This window comes from Chanodichthys erythropterus, chromosome 13, assembly GCF_024489055.1.
Source record: "Chanodichthys erythropterus isolate Z2021 chromosome 13, ASM2448905v1, whole genome shotgun sequence".
In the NCBI taxonomy this organism is placed as follows: domain Eukaryota; kingdom Metazoa; phylum Chordata; class Actinopteri; order Cypriniformes; family Xenocyprididae; genus Chanodichthys; species Chanodichthys erythropterus.
In genome coordinates, this window is record NC_090233.1 from 26,167,097 (window position 1) to 26,193,188 (window position 26,092).

The 26,092-nt window shown below is 35.5% G+C and overlaps 2 protein-coding genes across 8 annotated transcripts in view; both read left to right on the plus strand.

Moving 5' to 3' along the window:
- Positions 1-14,596, plus strand: part of tnpo1 (transportin 1) — a 38,438-nt gene extending 23,842 nt beyond the window's left edge. The window contains exons 13-24 of one of the 4 annotated variants that reach the window (XM_067405596.1): positions 89-260; positions 591-677; positions 1,205-1,312; positions 1,460-1,618; positions 2,950-3,037; positions 3,133-3,231; positions 3,315-3,410; positions 8,444-8,519; positions 9,684-9,783; positions 9,872-9,946; positions 10,029-10,155; positions 11,957-14,596. In XM_067405596.1, the coding sequence (XP_067261697.1) occupies positions 89-260; positions 591-677; positions 1,205-1,312; positions 1,460-1,618; positions 2,950-3,037; positions 3,133-3,231; positions 3,315-3,410; positions 8,444-8,519; positions 9,684-9,783; positions 9,872-9,946; positions 10,029-10,136 (1,168 nt within the window). In that variant the 3' untranslated portion in view covers positions 10,137-10,155; positions 11,957-14,596. Of the gene's footprint in view, positions 1-88; positions 261-590; positions 678-1,204; positions 1,313-1,459; positions 1,619-2,949; positions 3,038-3,132; positions 3,232-3,314; positions 3,548-8,443; positions 8,520-9,683; positions 9,784-9,871; positions 9,947-10,028; positions 10,156-11,956 lie in introns of those variants that run through there. The other 3 variants (XM_067405597.1, XR_010896854.1, XR_010896855.1) reach the window with 3 other exon arrangements.
- Positions 14,597-17,225: 2,629 nt separating this feature from the next.
- fcho2 (FCH and mu domain containing endocytic adaptor 2) overlaps positions 17,226-26,092 on the plus strand; it is a 45,288-nt gene continuing 36,421 nt past the window's right edge. For 2 of the 4 annotated variants that reach the window (XM_067405477.1, XM_067405479.1), the window contains exons 1-2: positions 17,226-17,460; positions 26,000-26,091. In XM_067405477.1, coding sequence (XP_067261578.1) covers positions 17,428-17,460; positions 26,000-26,091 — 125 coding nt within the window. In that variant the 5' untranslated portion in view covers positions 17,226-17,427. The remainder of the gene's footprint in view (positions 17,461-25,999; position 26,092) is intronic. The other 2 variants (XM_067405476.1, XM_067405478.1) reach the window with 1 other exon arrangement.

A 26,092-nucleotide genomic window follows, 5' to 3' on the forward strand; every position in this document is an offset into this window, starting at 1 on the left:
TTCGCAATAGTGTCATGTGTTACCTGAGATCTCTTTTTATCCTTCCATCAACTCTTTAAATCTCTGACTCTCACTCTTCCTCCCACAGTGCCTTTGCTACCCTTGAAGAGGAGGCTTGCACTGAGCTGGTACCGTACCTTGCTTATATATTGGACACGTTGGTCTTTGCTTTCAGTAAATACCAGCACAAGAACCTACTCATTCTCTATGATGCCATTGGGACTTTGGCTGACTCTGTGGGCCACCATCTCAACAAACCAGTAATTGCACAATCAAATACACACAAACACTTATGTATCAGGCACATATCTTTATTTTTCAAACGTATACAGTAGCGGTAGATTGTTACAAGGAAACACACTCAAAACCTTTGTATACCAACAAGTATTTGGCAAAATAATCAATTTTGAATTACAATAAGCTATTTGTAATTTAAGTATTTACAGTATTAATGTAATTATAATCAACATTTCTCTTGCTTTGTAAGCCATCTTTTTTTTTTTTTTAGTAACAGCAGTGTATGTCTAATAAACACATGTATGACTTCTGTATGTGTGTTGTTGATCACATGCACTGTGCTCAATTTGCAGGAATATATACAGATGCTGATGCCTCCATTGATACAAAAATGGAACCAGCTAAAAGATGAAGATAAAGACCTCTTTCCCTTACTGGAGGTAACATTTCATTTATATAAACTACTGTTCAAAAGTTTGGGGTCTGTAAGATTTTTTTTTTTTTAAGTCTATTATACTCACTAAGTCTGCATTTAAAGTACAGTAAAATCAGTAATATTGTAAAATTATTACAGTTTTAAAAAAGTATTCATTTCTAATATGTTTTCCAATATAATTTATTCCTGTGATGTCAATGCTAAACTTTCAGCAGCCATTACTCCAGTCTTCAGTGTCACATGATCCTTCAGAAATCATTCTAATATTCTAAGTCTCTTTGATGAATAGAAAGTTCAAAAGAGCAGCGTTTTGAAATAGAAATCTTTTGTAACATTATAAAAGTCTTTACTGTCACTTTTGATTAATTTAATGCATCCTTGCTGAATAAAAGTACTAATTTCTTAGAAATGCAGAGAAAAAAAGGACTAATTCAGCTGAAAGCAGAGGAAATGTTTTTATTGTTCAGAATTTTGCATGTCAGGGTATGCAAGAACGAGGTCTTTATCATTCTCTGTTCATTTCTCTTGTAGTGTCTCTCGTCTGTGGCCACTGCCCTTCAGAGTGGATTCCTGCCATACTGTGAGCCTGTCTACCAACGCTGTGTCAACCTGGTCCAGAAAACACTCGCCCAGGCTGTGGTGAGAGACCGCTCAAACATACACACACAATCCCATCTTTCTGTAATACTGTGGAAAATGTTGCAAATTAAGAAACGGACATAATTTGAAAACGTTGTTTTATCCAACTTAGTGGATATCACATGATCTTTTCTCTTTGTCACACAGCTCCACCAGACGCAGCCTGAGTTTTATGAAGCTCCTGATAAAGATTTCATGATTGTGGCTCTGGATCTGCTCAGCGGATTAGCAGAAGGTCTCGGTGGGAACATTGAACAGCTTGTTGCCCGTAGCAACATTCTCACTCTCATGTACCAGTGCATGCAGGTAACTATACAGCATATCGAAGCTTTGTGGCACTGGGGCATGATATGTTTAACCTAATGGTATTGTTAGTTATATTAGGCTGATTCACACTTAATTTGGTTGGTTCACACTTCAAACCCAAGTTCAATTCCTCTCTCATCAGTTCTCTCTTCATTTACACTAATGTTCAAAAGTTTGGGGTCTGTAAGATTTTTAATGTTTTTTGAAAGAATTGTCTTTAATATTTAATAATATTTTTTTCTTTAGCTCTTTTGGAAAAATGCATTAACCAAAAATGAAAAAATGGCTCTTTGATCAAAAAAGCTTCCCGACCCCTGCCCAATTCTGATGGTATTCGACCTAGGCGTTTGTTTGGGATTTTTACGAGGATGGTGGGAGAAAAACACTGACATTCTAGATTTGGACGGCAATAAAATCACAGATTAGCCCCTGGAAATGTTGAAAATGCAATACGTCACTATGAGAAACAATTACTGTCCGAATAGGGCTCAAGTCTGCATTTATTTGATCAAAAACACAATAAAAGCAGTAATACTGTGAAGTATTATTATTTATTTATATTTTAATAATGTAATTTATTCCTGTGATGGCAGTTTTTTCTTTAGTGTCACATGATCCTTCAAAAATCATTCTAATAAGCTGATTTGCTGCTCAAGAAACATTTCTTATTATTTTTAATATTGAAAACAGTTGGGCAGCTTAATATTTTTGTGGAAACCATGATACAATTTTTTCTGGATTATTTGATGAATAGAAAGCATTTATTTGAAATAGAAATCTTTGGTAACACAATAAATGTCTTTATTGTCACTTTTGATAAATTGACTAAAAGTATTAATTTCTTTCAAAGCAAAAATCTTACTGACTTATGAATGGTAGTGTACTTTTGGCCTGAACTGTGGCGTGTTTGTGTCAACATGAGCAGCAGCTGTTTGCCACTGTAGCTAGGTAACGACTGAGGAGAAAAAGAAAACAACTGTTCTGTACAAAGTATTTGCCCATCTAGATTTAACATCTAATCTTTACTTCCACAGACTGACACTTAGATTTGCCTGCTGCTGCTGCATTGCAAGAGATGCAAATAATGCAAACTGCACAGACAAATTTATTTGTGGACAAGCAGCTATGAGAAATGTAATTCGACAATGCTAAATTTATGAAATCGATTCAAATTCACTTTAGTGTATTAGGATGGATCAATTTTCATACCAATTATGAACCGGACCCCAGTCCACCTGTTTAAATTGAGTATAGAAAACAGGCTTGCAAAAACTGCTTTAGCCTTGTAATGTTGCAAAAATAATGGTCTTTTAATTGTTGTATTTTCTCAGGATAAAATGCCAGAGGTTCGACAGAGTTCTTTTGCCCTGTTGGGAGATTTGACCAAAGCCTGTTTCCAGCATGTCAAACCTTGCATTGGTATGTGGTTGCACATATTCACATATACACTTTCTCAATTTTGTCCATCTCTGTTTACCTTTGTTTGTTTGTTTGTGTTAATCTCTCCTTTCTAGCTAACTTCATGCCTATCTTAGGCACCAACCTGAACCCAGAATTGATATCAGTCTGCAACAACGCAACATGGGCCATTGGAGAAATATCGATTCAGATGGGTAAGAGTTTTATCACCATCTTCAGTTATTCACTGATTTCATTATACCTTCAAAATTAACATGCTACTTATCTCTCTGCTCAGGTTCTGAGATGCAGCCGTATGTCCCGATGGTTTTACAGCAGCTTGTGGAGATCATAAACAGACCCAACACACCCAAGACTCTGCTGGAGAATACAGGTACCATATGAGGGGTGCTAGACCAGGCTAACCCCTCACAAGAGGTTTCCGCCCTCTTCCTTTCCCAGACTCTCCCAGTCCCCATTCCGCAGTGCTTATTAATCTCCATACAAACTCCAGGAAGCGGACCTTACAAGGTTTGATAAAGGTTTTTCATATCAACTAACTAACTGCGTAATGAAAATGAATAGGAGCAATTTTATGCTCATTTCTTCTACAGGCAAAGTCAGTTCCCCTTCAGCATATTCTGTCTTCAAAAATGAATATAACAGACCTTGTAACAGTCCAGCCGTGGTATTTACTGAAGTTGATTAATAAAACAGTGAATTCTATGTTAGCAAGTAGAGTTAATATCACCGTAATTAAGTTACAAGCATCAGTCAGTGAGATATTACAAACAACAATAAATGTAAACCAGCCATGAAAGGAGTATTAAGACCTGCCGTCCTTGATTTGAATGATTTTTAATCTAAAATAGTCTTCTTTTTTCCATTTAATTCAGAGAAAACATCTAACCTCAAATTAAATCTGTTTTGTGGTGTTTAGATGAATGTATAGCACCTGTACCTCACAAAATATTTCCCAATATTTACACTCCACTCTAATTGGTCTGCACAAATTGAAGCTCTAGCCTGAGCCTTAATGTCCGCCGACATTGATGCCTTTTTTTAAATGAGGGTGAAGTGTAATGCTCCTAACATACTCCCACAGAAACAAGGGTACTTATAGATGTGTTCCTGTTTGTCGATTTATTTCTGTTGTTTTAGTTACTTTTCTTTTTCAATGTGAATGCATATCTGCCAATAGATGTTGAATGTTGTTTAGTCAAGGACGTCTAATGTTTGATGCAGGATTGCTGATGTCTTGATTATTAATGTCACAAAGACTAAGTCCTTTTAAAAAAAATGAAAAGTAAGCATGTGGCATAGACAAATCCACACTGACCATTTTTAAGAGTCAGTCTATGAACACACTACTGTTCAAACGTTTGGGGTGGATAAGACGAATAAACAAACACTTATCTTTAGCAAGGTTGCATTAAATTGATCAAAAGTGACAGCAAAGGCTTTTACATTGTTTCCAAAAAATAAATTTACAATAAATTCTGTTCTTTTGAATGTTCTATACAAAGAATCCTGAAAAACTGCTCAACATTGATGATAATAAGAAATTGATAAAAAAAAATGATTTCAGAATATATATATATATATATATATATATATAATATTATATATATATATATATATATATATATATATATATATATATATATATATATATATATATAATATATATACAGTGCACAGCATAAATGAGTACACCCCCTCTGGAACATCTGAGTCAGCAATTACTCAATTACTAGAAGACATGTTAGGGTTCTTTAGAGATATAATGTTCCAGCAAGTGTGCTTAATCGATTACCAAGAAGCATGTCAAAATTATTCAGGAAAATAAGATTTTATTATCAAGGTGATAATGTGTGTAGCAAAAATGAGTACACCCTCCTAAAAGTTACTAAAATAAACAAAATAATTTTTTTCTGGTGTAAGTTTAATGCAATGTTTGATCAACAGGTAAAAAAAAGATAAGTAATTTCTTGACAATTAAAAGTGTTAGATAGCCCACTGAATCATTCTCAGACTTAATGCTGACAACAATGGAACCACTTGGGAGAGAACTGTCAGGAGACTTATTTCTTAGCACAAAAGAGGACAGTACAAGAGGATTACCAAATCATTGATTAAAGTGTGAAAATATAGCAAAAGTAACACAGAAATTAAAAAACAATGGACTTGTGACAAGGCCCCTGAAATAATCAGGCCTTCATTTTAAGCTTTCATTTGGTGATGAGGGATTTTTTTTGCTAGACAAAGAGCAGGAGAAATACCAAGCGAGTGTCTCAGATCCAGCAAAAACTATGAAAAGAATGACTGTTTATCTCACAGAGTAAGATGCAGCATGCAGAAATGACATGCATGGTGGTTGTTCTCACTGGAACTACCTACTGTAGCCAAAGCACAATTAAGTCTGTTAGCCATTTCCAAAGCCCATATTTACAAAATATAGATTCTGGGAATCAATACTCTGGTCTCATGACACCAAATCAATCATTTCGGATCTAACAGCATCCAAAATGTTATGGTGTTGCTAGAGGAGGAGTACAGTGAGAAGTGCCTGGTTCCCACAGTACAGTTCAGTGGCAGTAAAGCTCTTATATAGGGATGTATGAGTGCTGATGGTGTGAGGGAGTTGTGCTTTATCAATGCTGTCATGAATTCCCACACCACTGTGTAATTTAAAACACAAACTTGAAACAGAAGATGTTACCCTTTCCTCATTCCCTGCATTGTTGGGCATTTTTCCAACATGACAATGAGGATATGCATTCTCCCTAGGTGAAAAACCTTCTGTGGAGATGTATTTCACTCAGTCTTGACACTCTCGAGCACCTGTGGGGGATTCTGTAGAGACGAGTTGAGCAACACTTCCCATTAAAGATCAGGGCATTTAAGGGGCTCATCATCCAGGAGTTAAACAGAACAGATGTGACAATTTGTCATGAACTTGTACACTCCATGCCAAGAAGGGTCAGAGCAGTATATTCAAAATGATGGAGGGCATACTAAGTGCCAGGATATTATACATTTGTTGAATTAAATCTAGGGTGTACTCATTTCTGCAATCCTATATATCCAATTATATTATGTATATGTTTAATACATTTTAGTTTTGCCATCTTTCCATGAATTTTATTAGTGATCATAAAGAAAATACATCTTTTGTATTTGTTCAGAGGGGGTGTACTCATTTATGCAGTGCACTGTATATACACATACATAATAGATTCCTCATTAGTGGCTTGTATGAATACCTGTATCTACAGAAGACTTCAGCAGATGATTTTGTTAAACTAACATAAAACAATAAGAACAAGGTGACAGCTAATGCAACATCAAAAATTTACCATAGTAGGAGTACTAAAAACATTAAAAAGCACCATAGTAAAAACCCTTTAATATTGAGTTAATACATATAAAAACACAAACCAACACATTCTCACCTGTGAAAGGTTATTCCATTTCTTCGGGAATTTAAATCTTGGTGGTTTCACAACAAGAAGCTGCTCAATGTTGTGGCATCATTGATTCTTATTGTAAGTGACGACACACTGACCGTTCCAAGATGGCGGGCACGTCAACGTGTCTGGAGTGGTCGAATGTGGCATCTACGTATACATATCTATGCATGTGTCACTGAAGACTGGAGTAATGGCTGCTGAAAATTCAGCTTTGCATCACCATAATGAAATACAATTTAAAATATATTGAAATAGAAAATATTTATTTTAAATTGTAACAATATCTATATACATATTTTCTGTATTTTTGATCAAATAAAGGCAGCCTTGGTGAGCAGAAGAGACATAAAAAAAATCTTCCCAACCCCAAACTTTTAAATGGTAGTGTATCTCTTGTTTATGGTATAGGTTTTATATCATTATTGTTATGATGCTGAGTTTGTCCAATTTGTGAGTATTTGATAATCTATTTATCTACTAATTAAAGGTTTCACCCAAAAATGAAATTTCAGTCATTAAGTTCTCACCCTCATGTCGTTCCACACCCGCAAGACCTTCATTCATCTTCGGAACACAAATTAAGATATTTTTGATTAAATCTGAGGGTATCTGATTCACACATAGGCAGCAACGTTATTGCACCTTTTGATGTTCAGGAAGGTAGTTAAAAACATGGTTAAAATAGTCAACATGACCACAGTGGTTCAACCTTAATGTTATGAAGCAACGAGTATACTTTTTGTGTGCAACAACAAAACAAAAATAATGACTTTATTCAACAATTTCTTCCCTTCCCAGTCAGTCTCTTATGCTGTTGACGTTGTATAGACAGTGCAGCGCTTCCGTGTTCTACGTCAGAACGCCGGCTGAGTATTGGTCGATGCTGTTCACATGAGCACCACAACGCATGCGTGTGATGCTGATGCAGGAGCTGGCCAATAAATAAATAAGAGTTGGCGTTGTGATGTAGAACACGGAAGCACTGCACTGTGTTTACTACTTGAACAGCGTAGGAGAATGACAGGGGAGAGAAGAAATTTTAATTGTTGTTTTCATCGCTTCATAACATTAAGGTTGAAACGTCTCGGATTTGATCAAAAATACCTTAATTTGTGTTCTGAAGATAAACAAAGGTGTTACAGGTTTGGAACGACATGAGGGTGAGTACTTGATGACAGAATTTCATTTTTGACTGAACTAACCCTTTAATATAATAACGGTGGGAAGTGCTTAACTGTGTTCCAGATTCTTTGAATCAGCCCATCCTGCACTGAACTGCGTTCTCTAATGAGCCAATCATCTGCTTTCTGCATGTCTCATTGGACTGTTCATAAATGCCTGTCTTTAATGAGAATGTTGCATAGTTTTGTGTCTCTTAAACTTAGGTCTCCCTCCTCTGTGCCTCTTAAGATCCTGGTGGAATCTAGTCCTCTCCATGTAGTTCGCTTGGCGTAATATGCATTTCTTAAAGAAACAAAAGAGACAGAAAGAAAGACAAGACTTTTCTGTTCTACTGAAGAATTTTTTTGTGAGTTTAAGGGAGAAAATCTTATAAAACAAGATTGTTTTCTGTAGTCTTCATCTTTAAAACAGGAATTTGGGAAAAAAAGAACACGCAATCACGACGGTGATGTAGAAAAGTCACTTTGGAATTTGGCGGACACTGAAAGTTTCTCTGAGCTGCAAAGAAGCCGTGTTTTCTAAGACTCCTCCCTTAAACGAGATCTATGTTTTTTAGTGTCATATTTTACATTTGACCCTGTAGTCTGGGGCTGTGAAGAGCACTAGTGAAATCTTGTGTTTATTCTCATACACAGATTCTGTTGAGTTCTGTTTCTGAGTTGTCTGTTTGTTTGTTTGTTTGTTTGTTTCTTTTTGTTTTCTCCTCCCCCCCTCATTCGCTCATGTCTTGGTTGGCGTTTGGTGCTGTATAACCGTGATTGCGTTACCTTAGCAATAACAATTGGTCGTCTTGGTTACGTTTGTCCTCAAGAGGTGGCACCCATGCTACAGCAGTTTATAAGACCCTGGTGTGTATTATTCAATCTTTTATTTCATTCATTTCCTCTTTCTGTCTATCTTCTGGCTTTTCTCCCTATGGTTCTCTCTCTTTCTTTCCTTCTTTTCTCCCTCGCTCAGTCTCTCTCTCCAAACCTTGTCTCAGTGTTCTTGAAAAGGCTCCTGCTTTTCTTCATGCCTTGCGCTAGTATAGAAACGTTCAGAATTGTATAAACAGAGCATAAAATTTGGCCCGCATAATATTTATATCTTCTTGCGAAAAAAGCCATGCAAGAAGACACAGTAGGAGGCATATTCAAGACATTTGAGAGAAGGCATCCCTCTCTTTCTCTCTACCTTTCTCTCTGTTCTGTATGATTCAGTCTAAATCATTGCCAACCATGTGACTAACCCTGTCCCTCTAGGTCTTGTTGTTTAATTTGCCTCAGTAGCACCTTCATGTATTCTCAATTGATTTATTTCAGTTTTCACTTCTGTTTTCGTCTTTTATTGTCGCTATCTAACTACTAATTGAATGCATGGGGTAATATCAAATGCTTGCTGGTTTCAGGAAACAAAAGCGCTAGTTATCTATGTATAAAAAGAAGAGAAATGGAAAAGGCATTTTTCCTCCCCATTAGATGTGGAGTCTTTTAGCTGCATGATTCTATCCCGGAATGCCTGCCCCAAAATTTGCACTAGTTTAACTCTATAAACTAGCAGCTGAAAGAATACATGGTGCTATATAGACATTGTATTTGTTGTATAAGCATTGTATATTTATAAAGAAGTAGGTTGTTTTACCGCAAAAGCAGCTGAAGATCTTTATAAACATTAACATGATTACTAAAGAAGCTTAGATGTATGTGATTAAGAACCAATGATATTAATGATTAAAAAAATAATATTTTAATTTTCTGTAAAATTATTGTGGGATTGTCAGGAAATATTGCAACAAGCTAAACTCTTCAGGTAAACCCAAAAGCTACTTTTCGGTTTCAACAAGAGAATGTTTTCATTACAATGAAGATACAAATTTTGGTTTCTCGATTGACCAGTCTCTGTGATTTAAAACGTTTGCTCGTCCCAAGGTGCTCTGAGGTGATAGTCATGATATTGTGTTGATTATGTGTTAGTCCACAAGTAAACTAACCGCATAGGCTTGTTATTTGAAAACTGGTTCTTCCCTTCACTAGGTGCACCTCTCTTCGCAATATAAGAGACAATGAAGAAAAAGACTCTGCATTCAGAGGAATCTGCACCATGATCACGGTCAACCCTGGTGGTGTGGTGCAGGTACGACACGATATTCTCAGTAATGTCTCTATGAGTGCTCTGACAATCGAAAATGATCCTATTTGTTTTCTTTACTATCCCTCTTCAGGACTTTATATTTTTCTGTGATGCTGTAGCATCCTGGATGAACCCAAAAGACGATCTTCGAGAAATGTTCTATAAGGTATATGAGTCTGTGAGTTGGGAAAAACCTACAAGATGATTGTGGACGCATGCTTCATACTTAAGTGCGTGTTCCCTGTTAGATCTTGCATGGGTTTAAGAACCAGGTTGGAGATGAGAATTGGAGACGCTTTTCTGACCAGTTTCCCCTTCCACTCAAAGAGAGACTTGCAGCCTTTTATGGGGTGTAGATGTTACCTGATTGAAGAGGTAAATTTCCATGAGATTTTCTATAAGTTTATTATATAATGTCTTATAAATAGGACTGCATGCACACACACACACAGTCAAACCTTGAACATTTCATTAATTAATACAGTTTATTCACTAAAGTAAAAAAAAAAAAATGGTAATAAAATATGATAAGATCTCAGAGTTAAACTGTGTCAGAAAAAATAAAAATAATAAATAATCTTAATTATGTCAGATAACACTTAAGCAAAACGTGGTCAGGTCAAAGTGTCTGAATAATTTTTGGTTCCAAATTTTTATCAATTTTACTGTTAGTCCACTGTATGAAGAATTTTTGGGTCACAGTTTATTTTATTTTGCGATCCTCACTTACATAAATGAACTATAGTGTCCTGCACCCACTAGTAAAAATATATAAAAAATATCAAAAATGTCTGTCTATATATATATATATATATATATATATATATATATATATATATATATATATATATATATATATATATATATATATATATGAGTTCAGATGAAAAAGCTGCTAAACGTCACCTCCGTCAAAAATAAGATAATGATATTGAGCGAATGCTCTCCGCACATAGTATACGTTCATCAAATACTTAAGTTTCATGGGATTCTGCTAAATCCCAGTGTCAACCCAATCAGAAATACCGGTTCATTGGCAGAAACCATTAAACGTCACTTCCTTTTGTCAGGGAAAAGTCCACAGAAGAACCAATCGGAAGACGCAAATCGAATCTTATGATTCCAAGATGAATGACTGTGTGTGTTTGAGCTGGTTTTCAATTGCCGAGCTGCAAGTTTTTATCATGTTTTGTTCGTCTTTACAGTGGCAATGATTTCGCGAGTAGAGAGTAAAAACAATAGTGTTCCTTTTGCTGCTGTAAAACTGACAGAAACGGACGCTTTACTATGTCTTGTTGCTCTAAGAGGTGGATTTGGAGGTTTTTGTTAAATACCAATGAATTGACTAAAGTGACATTTAAAAAAAAAAAAAAAAAAGCATTTCAATAACCGATTTCATTGGCATTAAAGTGAAATTACTGAACCTAAACATAGGAACCTGATAAAAAAAAAAAAAGAAAGAAGCTCATTTAAAAGAAAACATGTCAGACGGATTTAGAGGTTTTTGCAGTGGAACTCTTCATATATATATTTACATAGAAAGAAGAAGACTCTTATTCTCACCAAGGCTGCATTTACTTGATCAAAAATACAGCAAAGTAATATTGTAAAATATTCTTACAATTTAAGGATTTTACTATTTAAAAAAAAAAAAAAAAGTTTTCCTAAATTTTCAGCATCATTACTCCAGTCTTCAGTGTCACATGATCCTTCAGTAATCATTCTAATATGCTGAATTGGTGCTCAAGATACATTTCTTATTATGATCAATATAGAAATAATGTAACATTATAGTTGTCTTTACAGTGACGTTTGATCAATTTAATGCATCCTTGCTGAATAAGATTTAAAAAGAAATCTTACTGAACCCAAACTTTTGAACAGTAGGGTGTATATTTGGCAGAATTTAAAGTGTCAATTAAATTATTACAATTTATTTATTATGTTAATTATTAAATTCTGCATATTCTATCACATGCAAGTTCATTTGTTAAATATTTTGTTCTACAGATTTTCTCCCAGTGACCAGTAGACATACTATTACAATAGCATTAACCTAGATTCATAAATTAACCTTTAATGGTTGTTATTGTAAAGTGTTACCAATATTTACTTGCTAATGATACTGTACATGTAACATGAGTCTAATTTTATCTCTTTCTATCTTGTTTTTCAGCTTATTGACTGTGGGAGAGGATGGGAACCTCTGATACCCGGGGCATATGTTGCCCTTTTCCTGGGGGGAAGGGTGGTCTAGCAGGGGAGGGAGCCATACGGCCCAATGGACCCCTGTAGACGGGGTGGGAGGGAAGTGTTAGCTAAGGCGCTAGTCGACGACACCTCGCCAAGCCAAACCAAAATAGGGAGGAAAGCTTTTTCATCATGTCATAACAATCAACCATGAGGGTGAAAACAAAATACGTTGTTAGCGTTCATTCACCAGGGCACTTAATGTAACGGGACATCCAGGGGTTTAAAAAACAAAACAAAAAAAACACTGACACAAAGATATGTGTAAACTCTGTATTGTTGCACTCCTGACATAGGACAGTGCCTGGAGGCAAGCTCTGAAAAAACAGGGTTTTTTTTATTTTCTGGACTGTATCATTTAGAGGGGTGGGTATGATGTAAATCTCAACTGGACTCTAAGCATAAGTCCCTATGCATGGGGTGATGTAGGGTATAGCTCGACTGCATGAAAGTGTGCAGACTGTATTTTGTGTGCCAGCAATGCACAGCAGTAGATGGTAAACAGACGGTAAATGCTAAAAGCGTACCATATTTTAGACGCTCCGTCTAAAAGGTAACACAACGTAACTAGAAATGTAAGTCCTCTCATATCATTGATAGTGAAAGGGTTTTCATCTTTGAACATTTTTAGACTGGCAGTGATGCGAAGATAAAGGAAGAAAACCGGAATGACTGCATAACTTTATTTTATTTTTTTCTAAATTTGTCTTGGTAAATTCCGTTAGCATGCGCAAAGCGAGAGGGAAGACTCCATATTAACACAGTGAGGATGTTTGAACAGTTCAAACATCTGATTCACCGCTCTGTACGAGGCTTTAATATTCCACAGTCTCACTTTCCAGCGTGGCGTGACATGGATCCAAACTAGTGAACCTTAAACACACATTTTGTTCGTTTTTGAGACATCTGCAATTTCTTTTTGCTTAGTTTGCTCAGAGCATGATTTTGAAGATGCTTGTAATATCTGTTTTGACTGATCAGGTTAATCTGGATGTTTAGTTGTTTGATTTGTGCATGTTGGTGGCCCAATGAGCAATCTGTTTTTCTAGCCCCCCTCATAAAGACTAGTTTTAATAATGTGTTTTTTTTTTCCACACATACGCAATAGGTGACGTGTTTTCCATCCACATATTGCTTTTGTGACTTTTTTTTAGTTTCGTTACCTCGTGCATGAAGTTTAAAAAACGTCCCACGTTGTGTTGTGTATAATCCTGGACAGTACAGTGCTTGTGGAGGCAGTATTTGTGTCCCTCATGTGAATAGTTGCAAGCCTTAAAATGTCTGAATGTATCCCTGAGTGTGAGGATTTAGGTATTAAAAACTTTGTGCTAAAAAGTTGCTGCCACTTTAGTCTCAGACAGACATGTTCATACTCCTCTGGAGGCCCGTGAAATGGTTCTTTTTACCAGCTGAGAGTCAGACTTTTAAGGATGTAAGCAGAGAAATGTTTTATCATTTTAAATCTGAACACCATGGGATACTGTCAGGTGTTTCTGAGTCTGTGTTGTGCTGGTGTGTTTCTGCAAAGTGTTTTTATTTTCTTCCGTTTGTCTGTCACATTCCAGCTGTTTTACATTTGTAACTGATAAGGGGTCGGAGATTCTTCCGACTAAAAAAATAAATAAATGAAAAGAACAAACAAAGAAACAAGATGTAGGCAGATATTATGAATGTTAAGTGTGTCGTCTTACACTTATGAATGCTGCTATGTGTTGTAATTTTCTACTTGAATATTTTATTTTGTAGAGACCTCAGGAGGTATGTTTACTGTTTTTTTTTGTTTTGTTTTTTGCTGTTTTTATTAATGTATGCCTTTCTCTGCTGTTCATTCTCCCGTGTTTCATAATAATAATAATAGAGCAATTCACTCTTATCCATTTTGCTGCTGGTGAATATCCTTTCTAACTGGCGTTTTTTTGTCACTGTCTCCTCGTAAAGGAATGTAAACCATTTTTTTTTTATTAGAGGAGATATACTATCAGTTAATAGACACTCATAAAGCTTCATGTGGGGATAATATGGAAGAAACTGGCCCTTATGTATGTGAACACTTGTTATTTATGAAATATGAATGCAGTATATACTGTAACGCCTTGAAGTTAAACTTGAGTTTTTTTGGGGGGTGGGTGTATAAATATGGCCATGAGACTTGGAGATTGCACAGTAATGAATCTAATGGTTTTACTTTTTTTCCTCTCGTTTTGTTTTTGTGAAGTACAAAATGTAAGAACCTAAATGTTGTGACCCCACCCTAAACTGCACCAACTGCTGTATAGTTATATGTGTGGAAATTAAGAAAATGTAATAATGAAGGAAACCTTTGCTCAAAAGCTCCCTTTTTCTGGTCCGAGAGCAATTTCATTTATAGTGATTTTTGACTTTTATTTTATAATCTGATTTTGAAGAAAGATTAAAATATAGAAAGTAATCATTTTTAGGGGCCACCAAATATTTTGGATCATGCAAAGAATATATATTGTACTGTAGAAATTTTGTAATGATATTTGTATGACATTGTTATGGACGTGAGTTTGTTTCACTGCTTGGATCTGTACATTGATAAGAATAAACCCTTTTCAAAAATCACTGATTACGTTATTTGTCTAATGAATTTAAACGTATTGATGAGTTTGGAAATCCAGGGACTGATTCAAATACCTTTTTGTGTATGTTCTGCCTTTTTCTTTTTACATTTAAGTGTGTCGTAATTTCAGCATTTTTAAATTATCCATTTGCATTATCTTTAATACCAAGAGATATACCGGTAATGCTTTACAATAAGATTTCATTAGTTAACTACTTTAGTTAACATGAACTAAGAATGAACATTACTTATATAGCCTTTATTAATCTTAGTTAATGTTCAACATTTACTAATACATTATTAAAATCAAAACAAAAGTTGTATTAACATCAGTGCATTGTGAACGTGAACAATGAACAATGTTTTTATTCACTAACATTAACAAAGATGAATAAATACTGTAACAAATGAGACCTTTTTGTAAAATGTTAACGATAGAGCTGCCACAAAATTTATAAATATCCAAAATGAAGGATATTTGATACTTAAAAGGTGTAGTTCACCCAAAAATGAAAATTCTGACATTTACTCACCCTCAAATTGTTCCAGACCCGTAAAAATATCTTTGTTCTGCTGAACACAAAGGAAGATATTTTGAAGACAGTTTGGGGCACCATTAGTAGGAAAATAAATACTATGGAAGTGAACTGTTCAGTTTCCCACATTCTTCAAAATAGATGTTCCTCTGTGTTCAACAGAGCAAAGAAATGTATACAGGTTTGGAACAACCTAAGGGTGAGTAAATGACAAAATTCTCATTTTTGGGTGAACTATCCATTTTAGTGTCAGTCCAAGAACAGTAGCTCATTCATTTCAGTAACATCTCAGTAATATAATATTTCTACATTTCGTAGTATAATCCTATATGATTATACCAGGAAAGAGTGTCTAAGGATTTGAGTTATATAGTGAGAGACATGAAAATTTGATAAATGTGGAGGCTTTACTTTTTGTTGCCTTGTGATTTCAATTGCAGCAAACTCCCAATTTTCATAAGCAAGCCTGTAAGCTTGCCTTCTGCCACAACTTTCCCCCCATAGAAGTATCATATGGAATAATCAGGATGTGCTGTGTGGGAATTTTTTTTTTCTTAAAAAGATTGGTTTAACAAGGGTGTGACATTTTAGATTTGTTAAATAGGGATAGCAACTTCTATTCCTATTCTGAATTTACAGCTATTTTTGAACTGGATACCTCATCTAAAATGTATGATTGGGCTATTAAATCTCTTACCAAAGTTGTTATTACAATACAGACAGCTCAGAGACAGAAGATCGCAGTTATTGGTAGTTTATTGACACAAGTAGAGAACACGTTGAACACAGGTGAGTAATAAGTGCAATGAGAGAAGTTCGAATGAGAGAGAAGATGATACTCTCTTTTCTGTGATTGCAGGGTGAAGTTGGTGGTTGAAGCAATGAGACGCTGAAGACTGGAGACACTCACACATGCAGGTGACACAAGGGTTCGCTGGATACAGGTAAGTGGCGCGGGAGTCCTTGAGGTAAGCATACAGGCAGAGTCCTAGTAGTGAAAAAGATCAGACAATGTGACTGAGTGTGTGAGTGTCTTAAATACTGGTGCTGATGAGTGAGATGATGAGGTGCAGGTGTGAGTGATCAGTACTCCGGAGACTGGGTGCGCTGTGATTGGAGGGTGTTGGAGCCTGGTGTGTCTGTGACAGTTATCTAGTTAGGGCATATTGTAGTTACAGAATAGCAAAATGTGTCAATTGTCAACCCAAATTGTCTCTGTAATGTTAAATGTAACAATTTTTGGATGAGAAGAATCCTTATTAAGAAGTTCAGCTGTCACACAAAAGCTTTTTTTAAATGGAAAATAAATTATCCGTATCTTTTTACTGTTAAAGTATGGTCTGTTATCAATACATTTTTGTTACCTAACAAGATGAAAGAACTTTACTATAAAATTCTTCATAATTACTATCCATGTAACTCTTTTCTTTCTAAATTTAAGTTGGACATTTCTTCACAGTGCACATTCTGTAATTGTAATCTTGAAAAAATACCACATTTATTTTCTGAATGTGATTATGTAAATGATTTTTTGGAAAGAAGTAGCCTGGCGTATTTTCTCTGCTTATAGCAAACTTTTTATTTTTGAAAATAATTAATGTTCTGTTTTTGATGTGGGAAACAGGGTCAAAGGAGATGGACAATGTGTTAAAATTCCTAACTATATGTGGCCTATTTCATCTGCATAAATGTAAAGTTACTGAATGTAAGCCCAACATTATGCTTTTTTGTATTGATTTAAAACTATTTTATGACTCTCTTTGTTCATTGTTCAACAAGAAAGCTGCAAAAACTACTGCTAAAAAATTTATGAATTTTTAATTTATAAAAAATTTATAAAAAAATTATGATTATGATTTTTTGTTTTAGACATTTGTTAAATATTTTTTCTTGCTTGTTTATACATCCTTTTCTTGTATTTTGTTTCAAATCTATTTCATGTATCCCCTGTATGTTGTTTAATAATAATAATGAAACAAAAAAAGACATTAACATTACACGATTGCATCATGGGAATGCAATTCTAGAAACCGCCACCAGCGTCACTGTTTCTTTGTAATAATTATCTCAATGAAATACTGAATAAGTGGAGGGGTGAAACGCAAGTGAGGAGGTGGAGTCGTGTTCAGAGCAGAGGAAAACCCAGCAGAAGAGCAGGAAAAAAGAGGAAAAACCACCAGACACAACAACATCGGGGGGAGGACGGTGGATTAACTGAGCCAACTGAGGCAATTCAAATTAAGAAAAGCGCCGCTGTGAAGAAGGGAGGACAGCAAGATGATAACGCCCTATTTCCTGGAAAATTTCTGGGTAGGTTGTTTATGCTGTGCTTTTATTTGGCTTTGCGGTTTAAAGACAACTCTTCAGCACTACTTGTCTGTCATTCTGTAAATTGGTATGATATGCTTGATTTCTGGGGCTGTTCTTCGTGTTTTGATTCACACCGGCCGTTCTTGCGATAATACCGGTAAAACATGTTCGAGGCAAGCACGAGAACATACTGGCCTGTTGCCCCCTCACTTTTCTCGGAGAATGCCGTCCAGCTAGACCGGGGATTGGGCCTCATTACCTCCATCTGACAGACAGCCGACTACGTTCCACCTCCGATCAATCTGATTGGCTGTCGTCAACTTCTTGGAATGTTAATGATCCTATTCTGCAACACCATTGAATGTTACGGCTGTCAATCACAATGCTGTCCTGCTCTAGTTCTTCCGTAATGAAGTTAGACTGGAGGCCAGAGTGTTTTATAAAGTTTTGTGTAGAATTATATAATTCATTCATATGTGAACCGTGTAATAATTAGCCCCTTCTCTATTTGTGTTTATCGGTTTACTATCAAGTGTACCTCGTCAAAATATGCCTCCTATCAGACATATTTGCTGACATTTGCTTCTTAAAGGGACAAAACCACAAAAAATTCTGTCAATATTTACTCAAACCCAAACCTGTATAAGTTCAATACAACGCAAAATGAGCTATAGTTTAACCAAAAATGAACATTGTGTCATCATTGACCCATTCCCATGTCGTTCCAAACCTATATAGCTTTCTTTCTACAGTGGAAGTAAATTTTCACCAAAATGGTTTGATTAACAACATATCTACTTTTGTGTTCTTCAGAAGTTTTGGAATGAAATGAGAGTGAGTACATGACAGAGAATGTTAATTTTTGGTTGAACTATGGCTCATTTTGTATTATATTGAACTTATACAGGTTTGGGGTGAGTAAATGATCACAATTTTTAGGTGATGTGTCCCTTTAAGAAGCAAATATGTCTGATAAGGAGGAATAGTTTTATGAGGTAAAACTTGATAGTTAACCGATAAACATGAATAGAGAAGGCCTGCCGAACATCTTATCTCGTGGTGTGTTGTAAAATCATACAGGTTTTGGAACAACATGAGGGTGAGTAAATGATGACAGAATTTTTGGGTCGACTTTTTAAGCACTGACAACTTCTATAGACTGAGGACTGACCCTCAGTCTATATTCACTGTCATTGCTTCTTTTTCTATTAATAAAAGTTGAAAATTTCCTTTAGTGTGCCACGGAAGAAAGAATTTTTTTTTTTCATTTTTTAGGTTACTATCACTTTAAGTTAGAATGGAGGTGTGTGTGATTTCAGGTGTGATCATGCATAGTATATCTTTATCATCTCTTAAATTCCACAGGCATCAGTGATCTAATCAATCACTATTTAAATAACCATATCCCCATTGTACAATAAAAGTTATTGCGGATTTTTGTTCTGATTAAAGTTAATTCATTACCTAAGTGACAGAACGGATAAAGCCTAATGCAGTATGTGAGCATCCCAGAAGATTCCTCTGTTGTCATGTGCGGTATATGATAATGGTTTAACCATTAAAACAGCACCTGACTGCCACAAGTGTTGAGCTGAGTAGGCTGAGAAAGTGTGCAGTTGGAAGCCGTGACTGTCAAAACAGGAGATGGGGGGAGATGAAGAGAGATGAGGGATTGCAGAGCTGTGGAGTCTTGTTCTCAATCAGGTCTTTGTGTTGAGGCCTCAGTGAAACAGGGACGCCTATGATCAGCTGTGTGCTTGTAATGCAGGGCACAGATATACACGCATACACACACATATACCCCACACAGAGAGCTGCACTCCTTCATTGAAGCTGCCAAGCTCAAATTAATGCAGGGAAGGGGAAGACTGTCAAAATAGTCTTGATATTTATCTGCCATGAAATCATCATCATCTCTTGAAATCAATCTTCTTTACCTTCCAGCGTCTGCCGCCCACAGTTGAGACAACTTACCCTAAACCACCCACAACAAAGGGGTGTGTGAAGGAAACCTCTTAGTCTCGTTTCCTACAGATAAATACATGTAACCACATATTTCCGCTCATGCTGAAGAGCACCGTGTGATTTTTCTAGTGAGCTTTTGACCTTTACTGATGTCTTGTATTCATCTCTGTTGGTTTTGTTAGTGGTTGTTCAGACTTGTTACAGTCAGAAAACACCTGCTTACGGAAATGTATCTGGTTGAGTCATACTGCTGATATTACCATTTAGTTTCTAGGTGAAAACATGTGGACTCATTATTTTTGTTTTTATGTATGGTTGTGTTAGTCATTTGTAGAGTCTAAAATGTCAGAGTTATTAATAACATTTACGTGCACGTCATTTTCCGATTACATTTACATTAATTCATTTAGCAGATATGGTGGCCGAGAGAGCTCAACACGCTGCAACTGAAGAAAACACATGCAAATAAAGAACCCCCCAGCAGCAAATTAAGAAAACATCATCATTTTGACAACACAAACGGTGCTGCAACCGAATATAGAAACATGCTGTGAACGCTCACAACACAACCAAATACAGAAACATGCTGCAAATACTCACAACATAACGCAATACAGAAACATGCTGCAAATACTCACAACACAACGCAATACAGAAACATGCTGCAAATACTCACAACACAACGCAATACAGAAACATGCTGCAAATACTCACAACACAACGCAATACAGAAACATGCTGCAAATACTCACAACACAACGCAATACAGAAACATGCTGCAAATACTCACAACGCAACCAAATACAGAAACATGCTGCAAATACTCACAACGCAACCAAATACAGAAACATGCTGCAAATACTCACAACACAACGCAATACAGAAACATGCTGCAAATACTCACAACACAACGCAATACAGAAACATGCTGCAAATACTCACAACGCAACCAAATACAGAAACATGCTGCAAATACTCACAACGCAACCAAATACAGAAACATGCTGCAAATACTCACAACGCAACCAAATACAGAAACATGCTGCAAATACTCACAACGCAACCAAATACAGAAACATGCTGCAAATACTCACAATGCAACCAAATACAGAAACATGCTGCAAATACTCACAACATAACGCAATACAGAAACATGCTGCAAATACTCACAACATAACGCAATACAGAAACATGCTGCAAATACTCACAACACAACCAAATACAGAAAAATGCTGCAAATACTCACAACGCAACCAAATGCAGAAACATGCTGCAAATACTCACAACGCAACCAAATACAAAAACGTGAAAACTTTAGTGAATCAGCTCATGCTCTCTCAAAGCTCGCAAATGGCTTCACATCACCACTTCGCGTCTGCGCTATAAGCAAGCTGCACAGTTGACAAAATTGTCACTTGCGGAGGCAGCCTCGCATTGGCACTAAAGTCTTGCCAGTTTAAACATTCAGCTTGTTAGTACCAAATTGAGTTTGTGGCCTATTGCACTTAAATGGTCAAATACACACAAATGTATGTAAAATTTTACTGTCTTGGCGAATGGCGAGTATTCATGTAAACACAGTCGCTTATATCTTAAGTGAACATAAACAGTTGAGAAAAAAATTGCATGTGTAACAGTATATTGGATCTCAGCAACCTATATACCTGTTTCTGTCTGTCATTTAATGTTAATCAAACAACAAAAGACAAGGAGAAGATCACTCACTGCTCTTGAGTGAATAACCTTTGTAACTTTAAATGCAAATATTCGTTTGTATTTGTTTATTTTTTTTAAAAGGGAAGGCTATCCAGTGTTATTTTACATTTCCTAAAATTTATTTGTTCTTATTTTATTTCGGACTGTTTACTTGTCTTTTTTATAAATTCAATTCAAATTTTGAAATCAGGCTTGTGCTTTGTGTAAGATATTATGAATTCCCCCTTTGTAAAAACAAAAAAACATTTAGGTGAGATAATTATATTTTAGAAAAATGTCTAAAAAGAAATTTTTATATACTCCCTTTAAAAAAAAAAGGTGTTTAAATGTGCCGTTGGACATCTTTGTTTTTTTAATGCATATGAATGTTACGTTTCCATTGATCCACAATGCTGTGCGTCTGTAGGACAGATGTCCCGAGCACGGAGGCAGATCACCCCGCTTAAACGGGGAGTTCAGAAGGTCGTGTGAGGGATTCAAAGCTGTGGTGAAAGGGATTCAGCTGGACTTTGACACTGTTGATGTCTAGATATTTTGCTCTGCTCATTGTTGACTTACCATATTTGCTCTCAGATTTTCAGTAACTGAGCTACTGTAAGTGTTTTTAGATGTTTATGTTTGGTCTGCATTTAGGTTATAAACAGCCATTTACTGATTTGATCTGTGATGTTGCTGCAAAGTGATCTTAATCATCCTTGTGCAAGGTCATTTTTAACAGGTGTAGTTTTGCATTGGATTTATGCTTTGCAAAAATGCATTTCATCAGACTGATATTTGTTATATTGCTATTTTGTTCCAAAATACTTGTGAAAAAGATCTTTAATATTATATTAGATAACGTTACATAAAGATAATATCCAATAGAGATAAGTCATTTCTAATATATTATAATATTTAATGCGTTAATAATAATAAATGATTTTGTGTCTCTGTTAGGAAAAAGTAAATCCTTGGAGCTGTAAGTGTGAATTAGTGTGGTTTTATTTCCTAGTCTTCATCACTCAAGATACACGTAATGCATACTAATGTAATCACAGTTCAAATCTCTGTGTTCTGTTGAGCTGATTCAAACTAGAAGCCAGACAGAGTCAGCTATGCCAATTTTAGCATGCTTTGTAATGTTTATTAAAACCTTCATGGGTTAGGTTGAGCAGATGGCGGTGGACTAAACCATGCATTAAACCAGGCAGTTAACTTTCCCAGACTGTGTGTTATCTCATACATTACTTTAAAAGCTAATGCATTTTAAGGCTACTATGCAGAATAGCCTATATTGTAAGGGTATTGCAGCATTCTGAGATGGTGTCTAAATTTGCAATGTATATGGTGGGTGGAAAGAATATAATATTTTGTTTTTGCATTTGCTAAATTTGCTACTTTTGAAAAAATAAATTGTGTATGCAAGATATAATTTATACAGTGGCCTGATGGGACTGCTAAAGGAGGAATATTTTGGTTGCCATAATGGTTTTATTTTGAAGTTCAAAAATAGGGTTCCAGATATCAGATTCAGAGGGTTTCTTATTAACTGTTATTAGTTGTTTGAGCTCCTTAGAGTATGTATATACCTACTTAGCCATATTTTGGGGATAAGTTTGTACCCAGAATTAAGCTAAATCTCACCAAATCTCCCGTGGACGTCCTCGCTTGTAAAAATTGGTATAAAAATTAAGTTAAAATCTTTTTAAAATTGTAAAATGCAGAAAGTGTGTGTGCTTGCAGTCAAGGTCTTTGTAGTGGGAACCTCATCCAGTTTGTGAAACCAGCCTCCCCAGCAGCATGAACAAGCAAATATAAGGGCTTTTCACACTGCACTTAACCCTGGGTTATTGTCATTCTAAACACTGCTTTTAACCCTGGGTAAAGGAGCATTTCACACTTGTAATTTAGAAGCACGGTTAGCGCTGCTTTTGTGGTGTTAACTCCACACTTTTTATAGTTTGTAAAGTTCACTCAGAAAAAAACTTGATATATTACACAATGCTGACTGTAATGAGGACGCTTAATGCTAGAACCTTTACGTAAACAGGTCACATGCTACGTTTGTCCAGTCAGTGACACTGACACTGCAAATATGCAGATAAGGACTTTAACCCAGGGTTTAGGAATGTGCAGTGTGAAACGGCAGCTTATGAATACCCAGGATTAACTGTCAACCCCGGGTATAGTATGAGCAGTGTGAAATATGAATAAAGATAACCCAGGATTTACCAGGGGTTTAGAATGACCCAGGGTTAACTATTTCACGTGTGAAAAGCCTTATAGACGCACATTCAATCCAAGCAAACACATTTGTACCTTCATGTCTTGTCTTGTGTGTTTTGGCTTTAAATATGAATTCTGTTTAGTTTAACCTGAGCCGGATTGTGGTTTAAACACCCTGACAGAAACACAAACATACACAAAGGCTTAACACACAACATTAAAGTCAGTAAGCTTTTTCCAATGCTCAACTTAGCAACTTCCACCTGCATGTTTTGTTCCTCATCCAGTGTCTTCTCTGAACTTCTCTTTTGTCAGCATCAAGGATTTATAGCAGGTCACAGATATTTGACATAGTTTTGGCAACGCCATTGTTGGGTTATTGTGAGATTTGTTTTTCAGAAAGTAAATGTGATAATTATGTGATCTCAAGTTTGTATTTGAATAATAGAAACTAAACATAGTATGTCATTTTCTGTGACTTTGAAGCAGTTTATGATTGTTGTCTATTGCTAAACATCCGTTGTTACATTCTGGCACGTCATTGTTTTACACTGTTTAAATTTCATATCAAAAGTGTGAAACGTTGCTTAACCCAGGGTTAAAACTAGCCTTTGCCCTTTAAACTTTAAAAAGAGTTTAAGCCAAGTTAAGTGTTGTGTCCTCATGCTAAGTATTAAGTCAATTGACAAGAATCTGAACAAAACAAAGTGACAATAAAATTCTGTGTGATGACAGATTATGACTGGACTTGTGTTTAAAGGTTAGGCACAAAAAAGTCAGGTGGGCTGTGTGGGCCAATCACAGAATGAACTGGCATGCAAGGAGCACATGCCCAAAGCATTTTCCTGAGTTTGTTGTTATTTTCCTATTGTATTTTTTAATATCACTGCATTCCTCACGTCGGTCACTTCTGTAGCGCTTGGATTTCCTGTTGCTGTTCTTTCAAACCACATACAATCGTACAATCTCACATAGATCTCAGTTTTCTTTGCTCTACAGGAAACACGCACTGCATGATATTTGCTGTGTCCACAAAAGCTGATGTGGAAGTTACACAATATAAACCTGAGAGTAGAGATGTTTATTCTGTTTATTAATCATGTCTTTTTGCATAGTCATATCAATCTAACTTGCTTTTCTACATTCTTCTCTGAAATACTCCAAGCTGCTTTTAAAATAAAAACTGCCATGTATATTTTCCGAAGAGGTACACTACCGTTAAAAAGTTTTTTTTTTTTTTTTTTAAGAATTTTTTTAAAGAATTTAATACTTTTATTCAGTAAAGTTGCATTAAATTGATCAAAAGTGACAGTAAAAACATTTCTAACAATTCTATAATTCTAAAGATTTCCATTTCAAATCAATTCTGTTCTTTTGAACTTCTATTCAACAAATAATCCCGAATTTTTTTTTAATAATTTCCACAAAAATATGTATAATCATTAATCATCAAACTATTTTTAACATTAATAATAAGGAATTTTTCTGAAAATTCAGCTTTACCATCACAGGAATAAATTACATTTTAAAATATATTAAAGTACAAAACAGTTATTTTGAATTTTAATAATGTTTCACAATATTACTGTATTTTGTTTTAAATGCTGTCTTGCTGAGCATAAGAGACTTCTTTCAAAAATATTTTTAAAAAATCTTATTGACCCCACACTTTTAAATGGTAGTGTATAACTACAATTGTTATGAATAGCTGATTTTTTTTCTTCTTCTCGTGCTTTTTTTTTTTTTTTTGAATCACTGGTTGAACTCTCATGGCGTGCCAGATATCTGTGTTTTCACAGTTGGCTTTTGAGAAATAATAATAAAATAGCTTACAATTTAGCTTGTTTTTCGTTGGTTCATTAATCTGATGTATTAGATGTATTAGAGCATATGATTGATTATGTCTGTTGATAATAGACAAATTTGTAGTCACTGAAAGCAGATATGCTGAGCAAACACAGCTTTATTATTAATAATATTCAAGCCTATGTCTCTTCGGAGTCATGTACAAAGCAGGCCAGCAAAATTACTAGGTAAATGCATCTATCCTTAACTCCTAGTAAAATGTACATTAAAAAGTTGCCCAGACATTTGCCACTATTTGGATTTAAATAGGCAAGTGCATTAATGATCCAATCATAGACTCTTAAGCATTTGCCTGTTATACAAATACAAACAGCAACTTTATGCATGTGTGTGTGTTTCTGTCATTACAATGTTAGAAGAGGGATCAGACTTCACTTCAGATTTGAATTATGCATTAGTTTAGCGTTTGCATTTTTAAAACGCTGATATCGGACACTTGTAGCATGTAACCATGGTTACTGTGAAACCCTTTACACAGTTCAGATCAACCTTACAGCACTGACTTTCTCTCAAACGGGCAAAAATACAGAAAGTATGTTGCAGATGAACATGGTGGACCAGTCTGCTTTAAGAAGTCAGCTAGAAGCCATTCAGACCATGACAGCAATGATTGTTGAGAAACCTAAACTGGTAAACAAATGCCTGCATCAGTGATGGCATGCAGTTTGGCTTCCTTTCTTAGCATTGCTTCTTGTTTTTTTTTTTTTTCTTTTATTAGAGGAAACATTAGAGTGATGTTGATCAAATGCAGTTGTTTTTAATTAATTTTATGTGTTCTTTTTGGCAGGGCGATAAAAACAATGGATTCGATGTACTGTACCACAACATGAAACATGGCCAGATATCCAGCAAGGAGCTATCAGACTTCATCAGAGAAAGG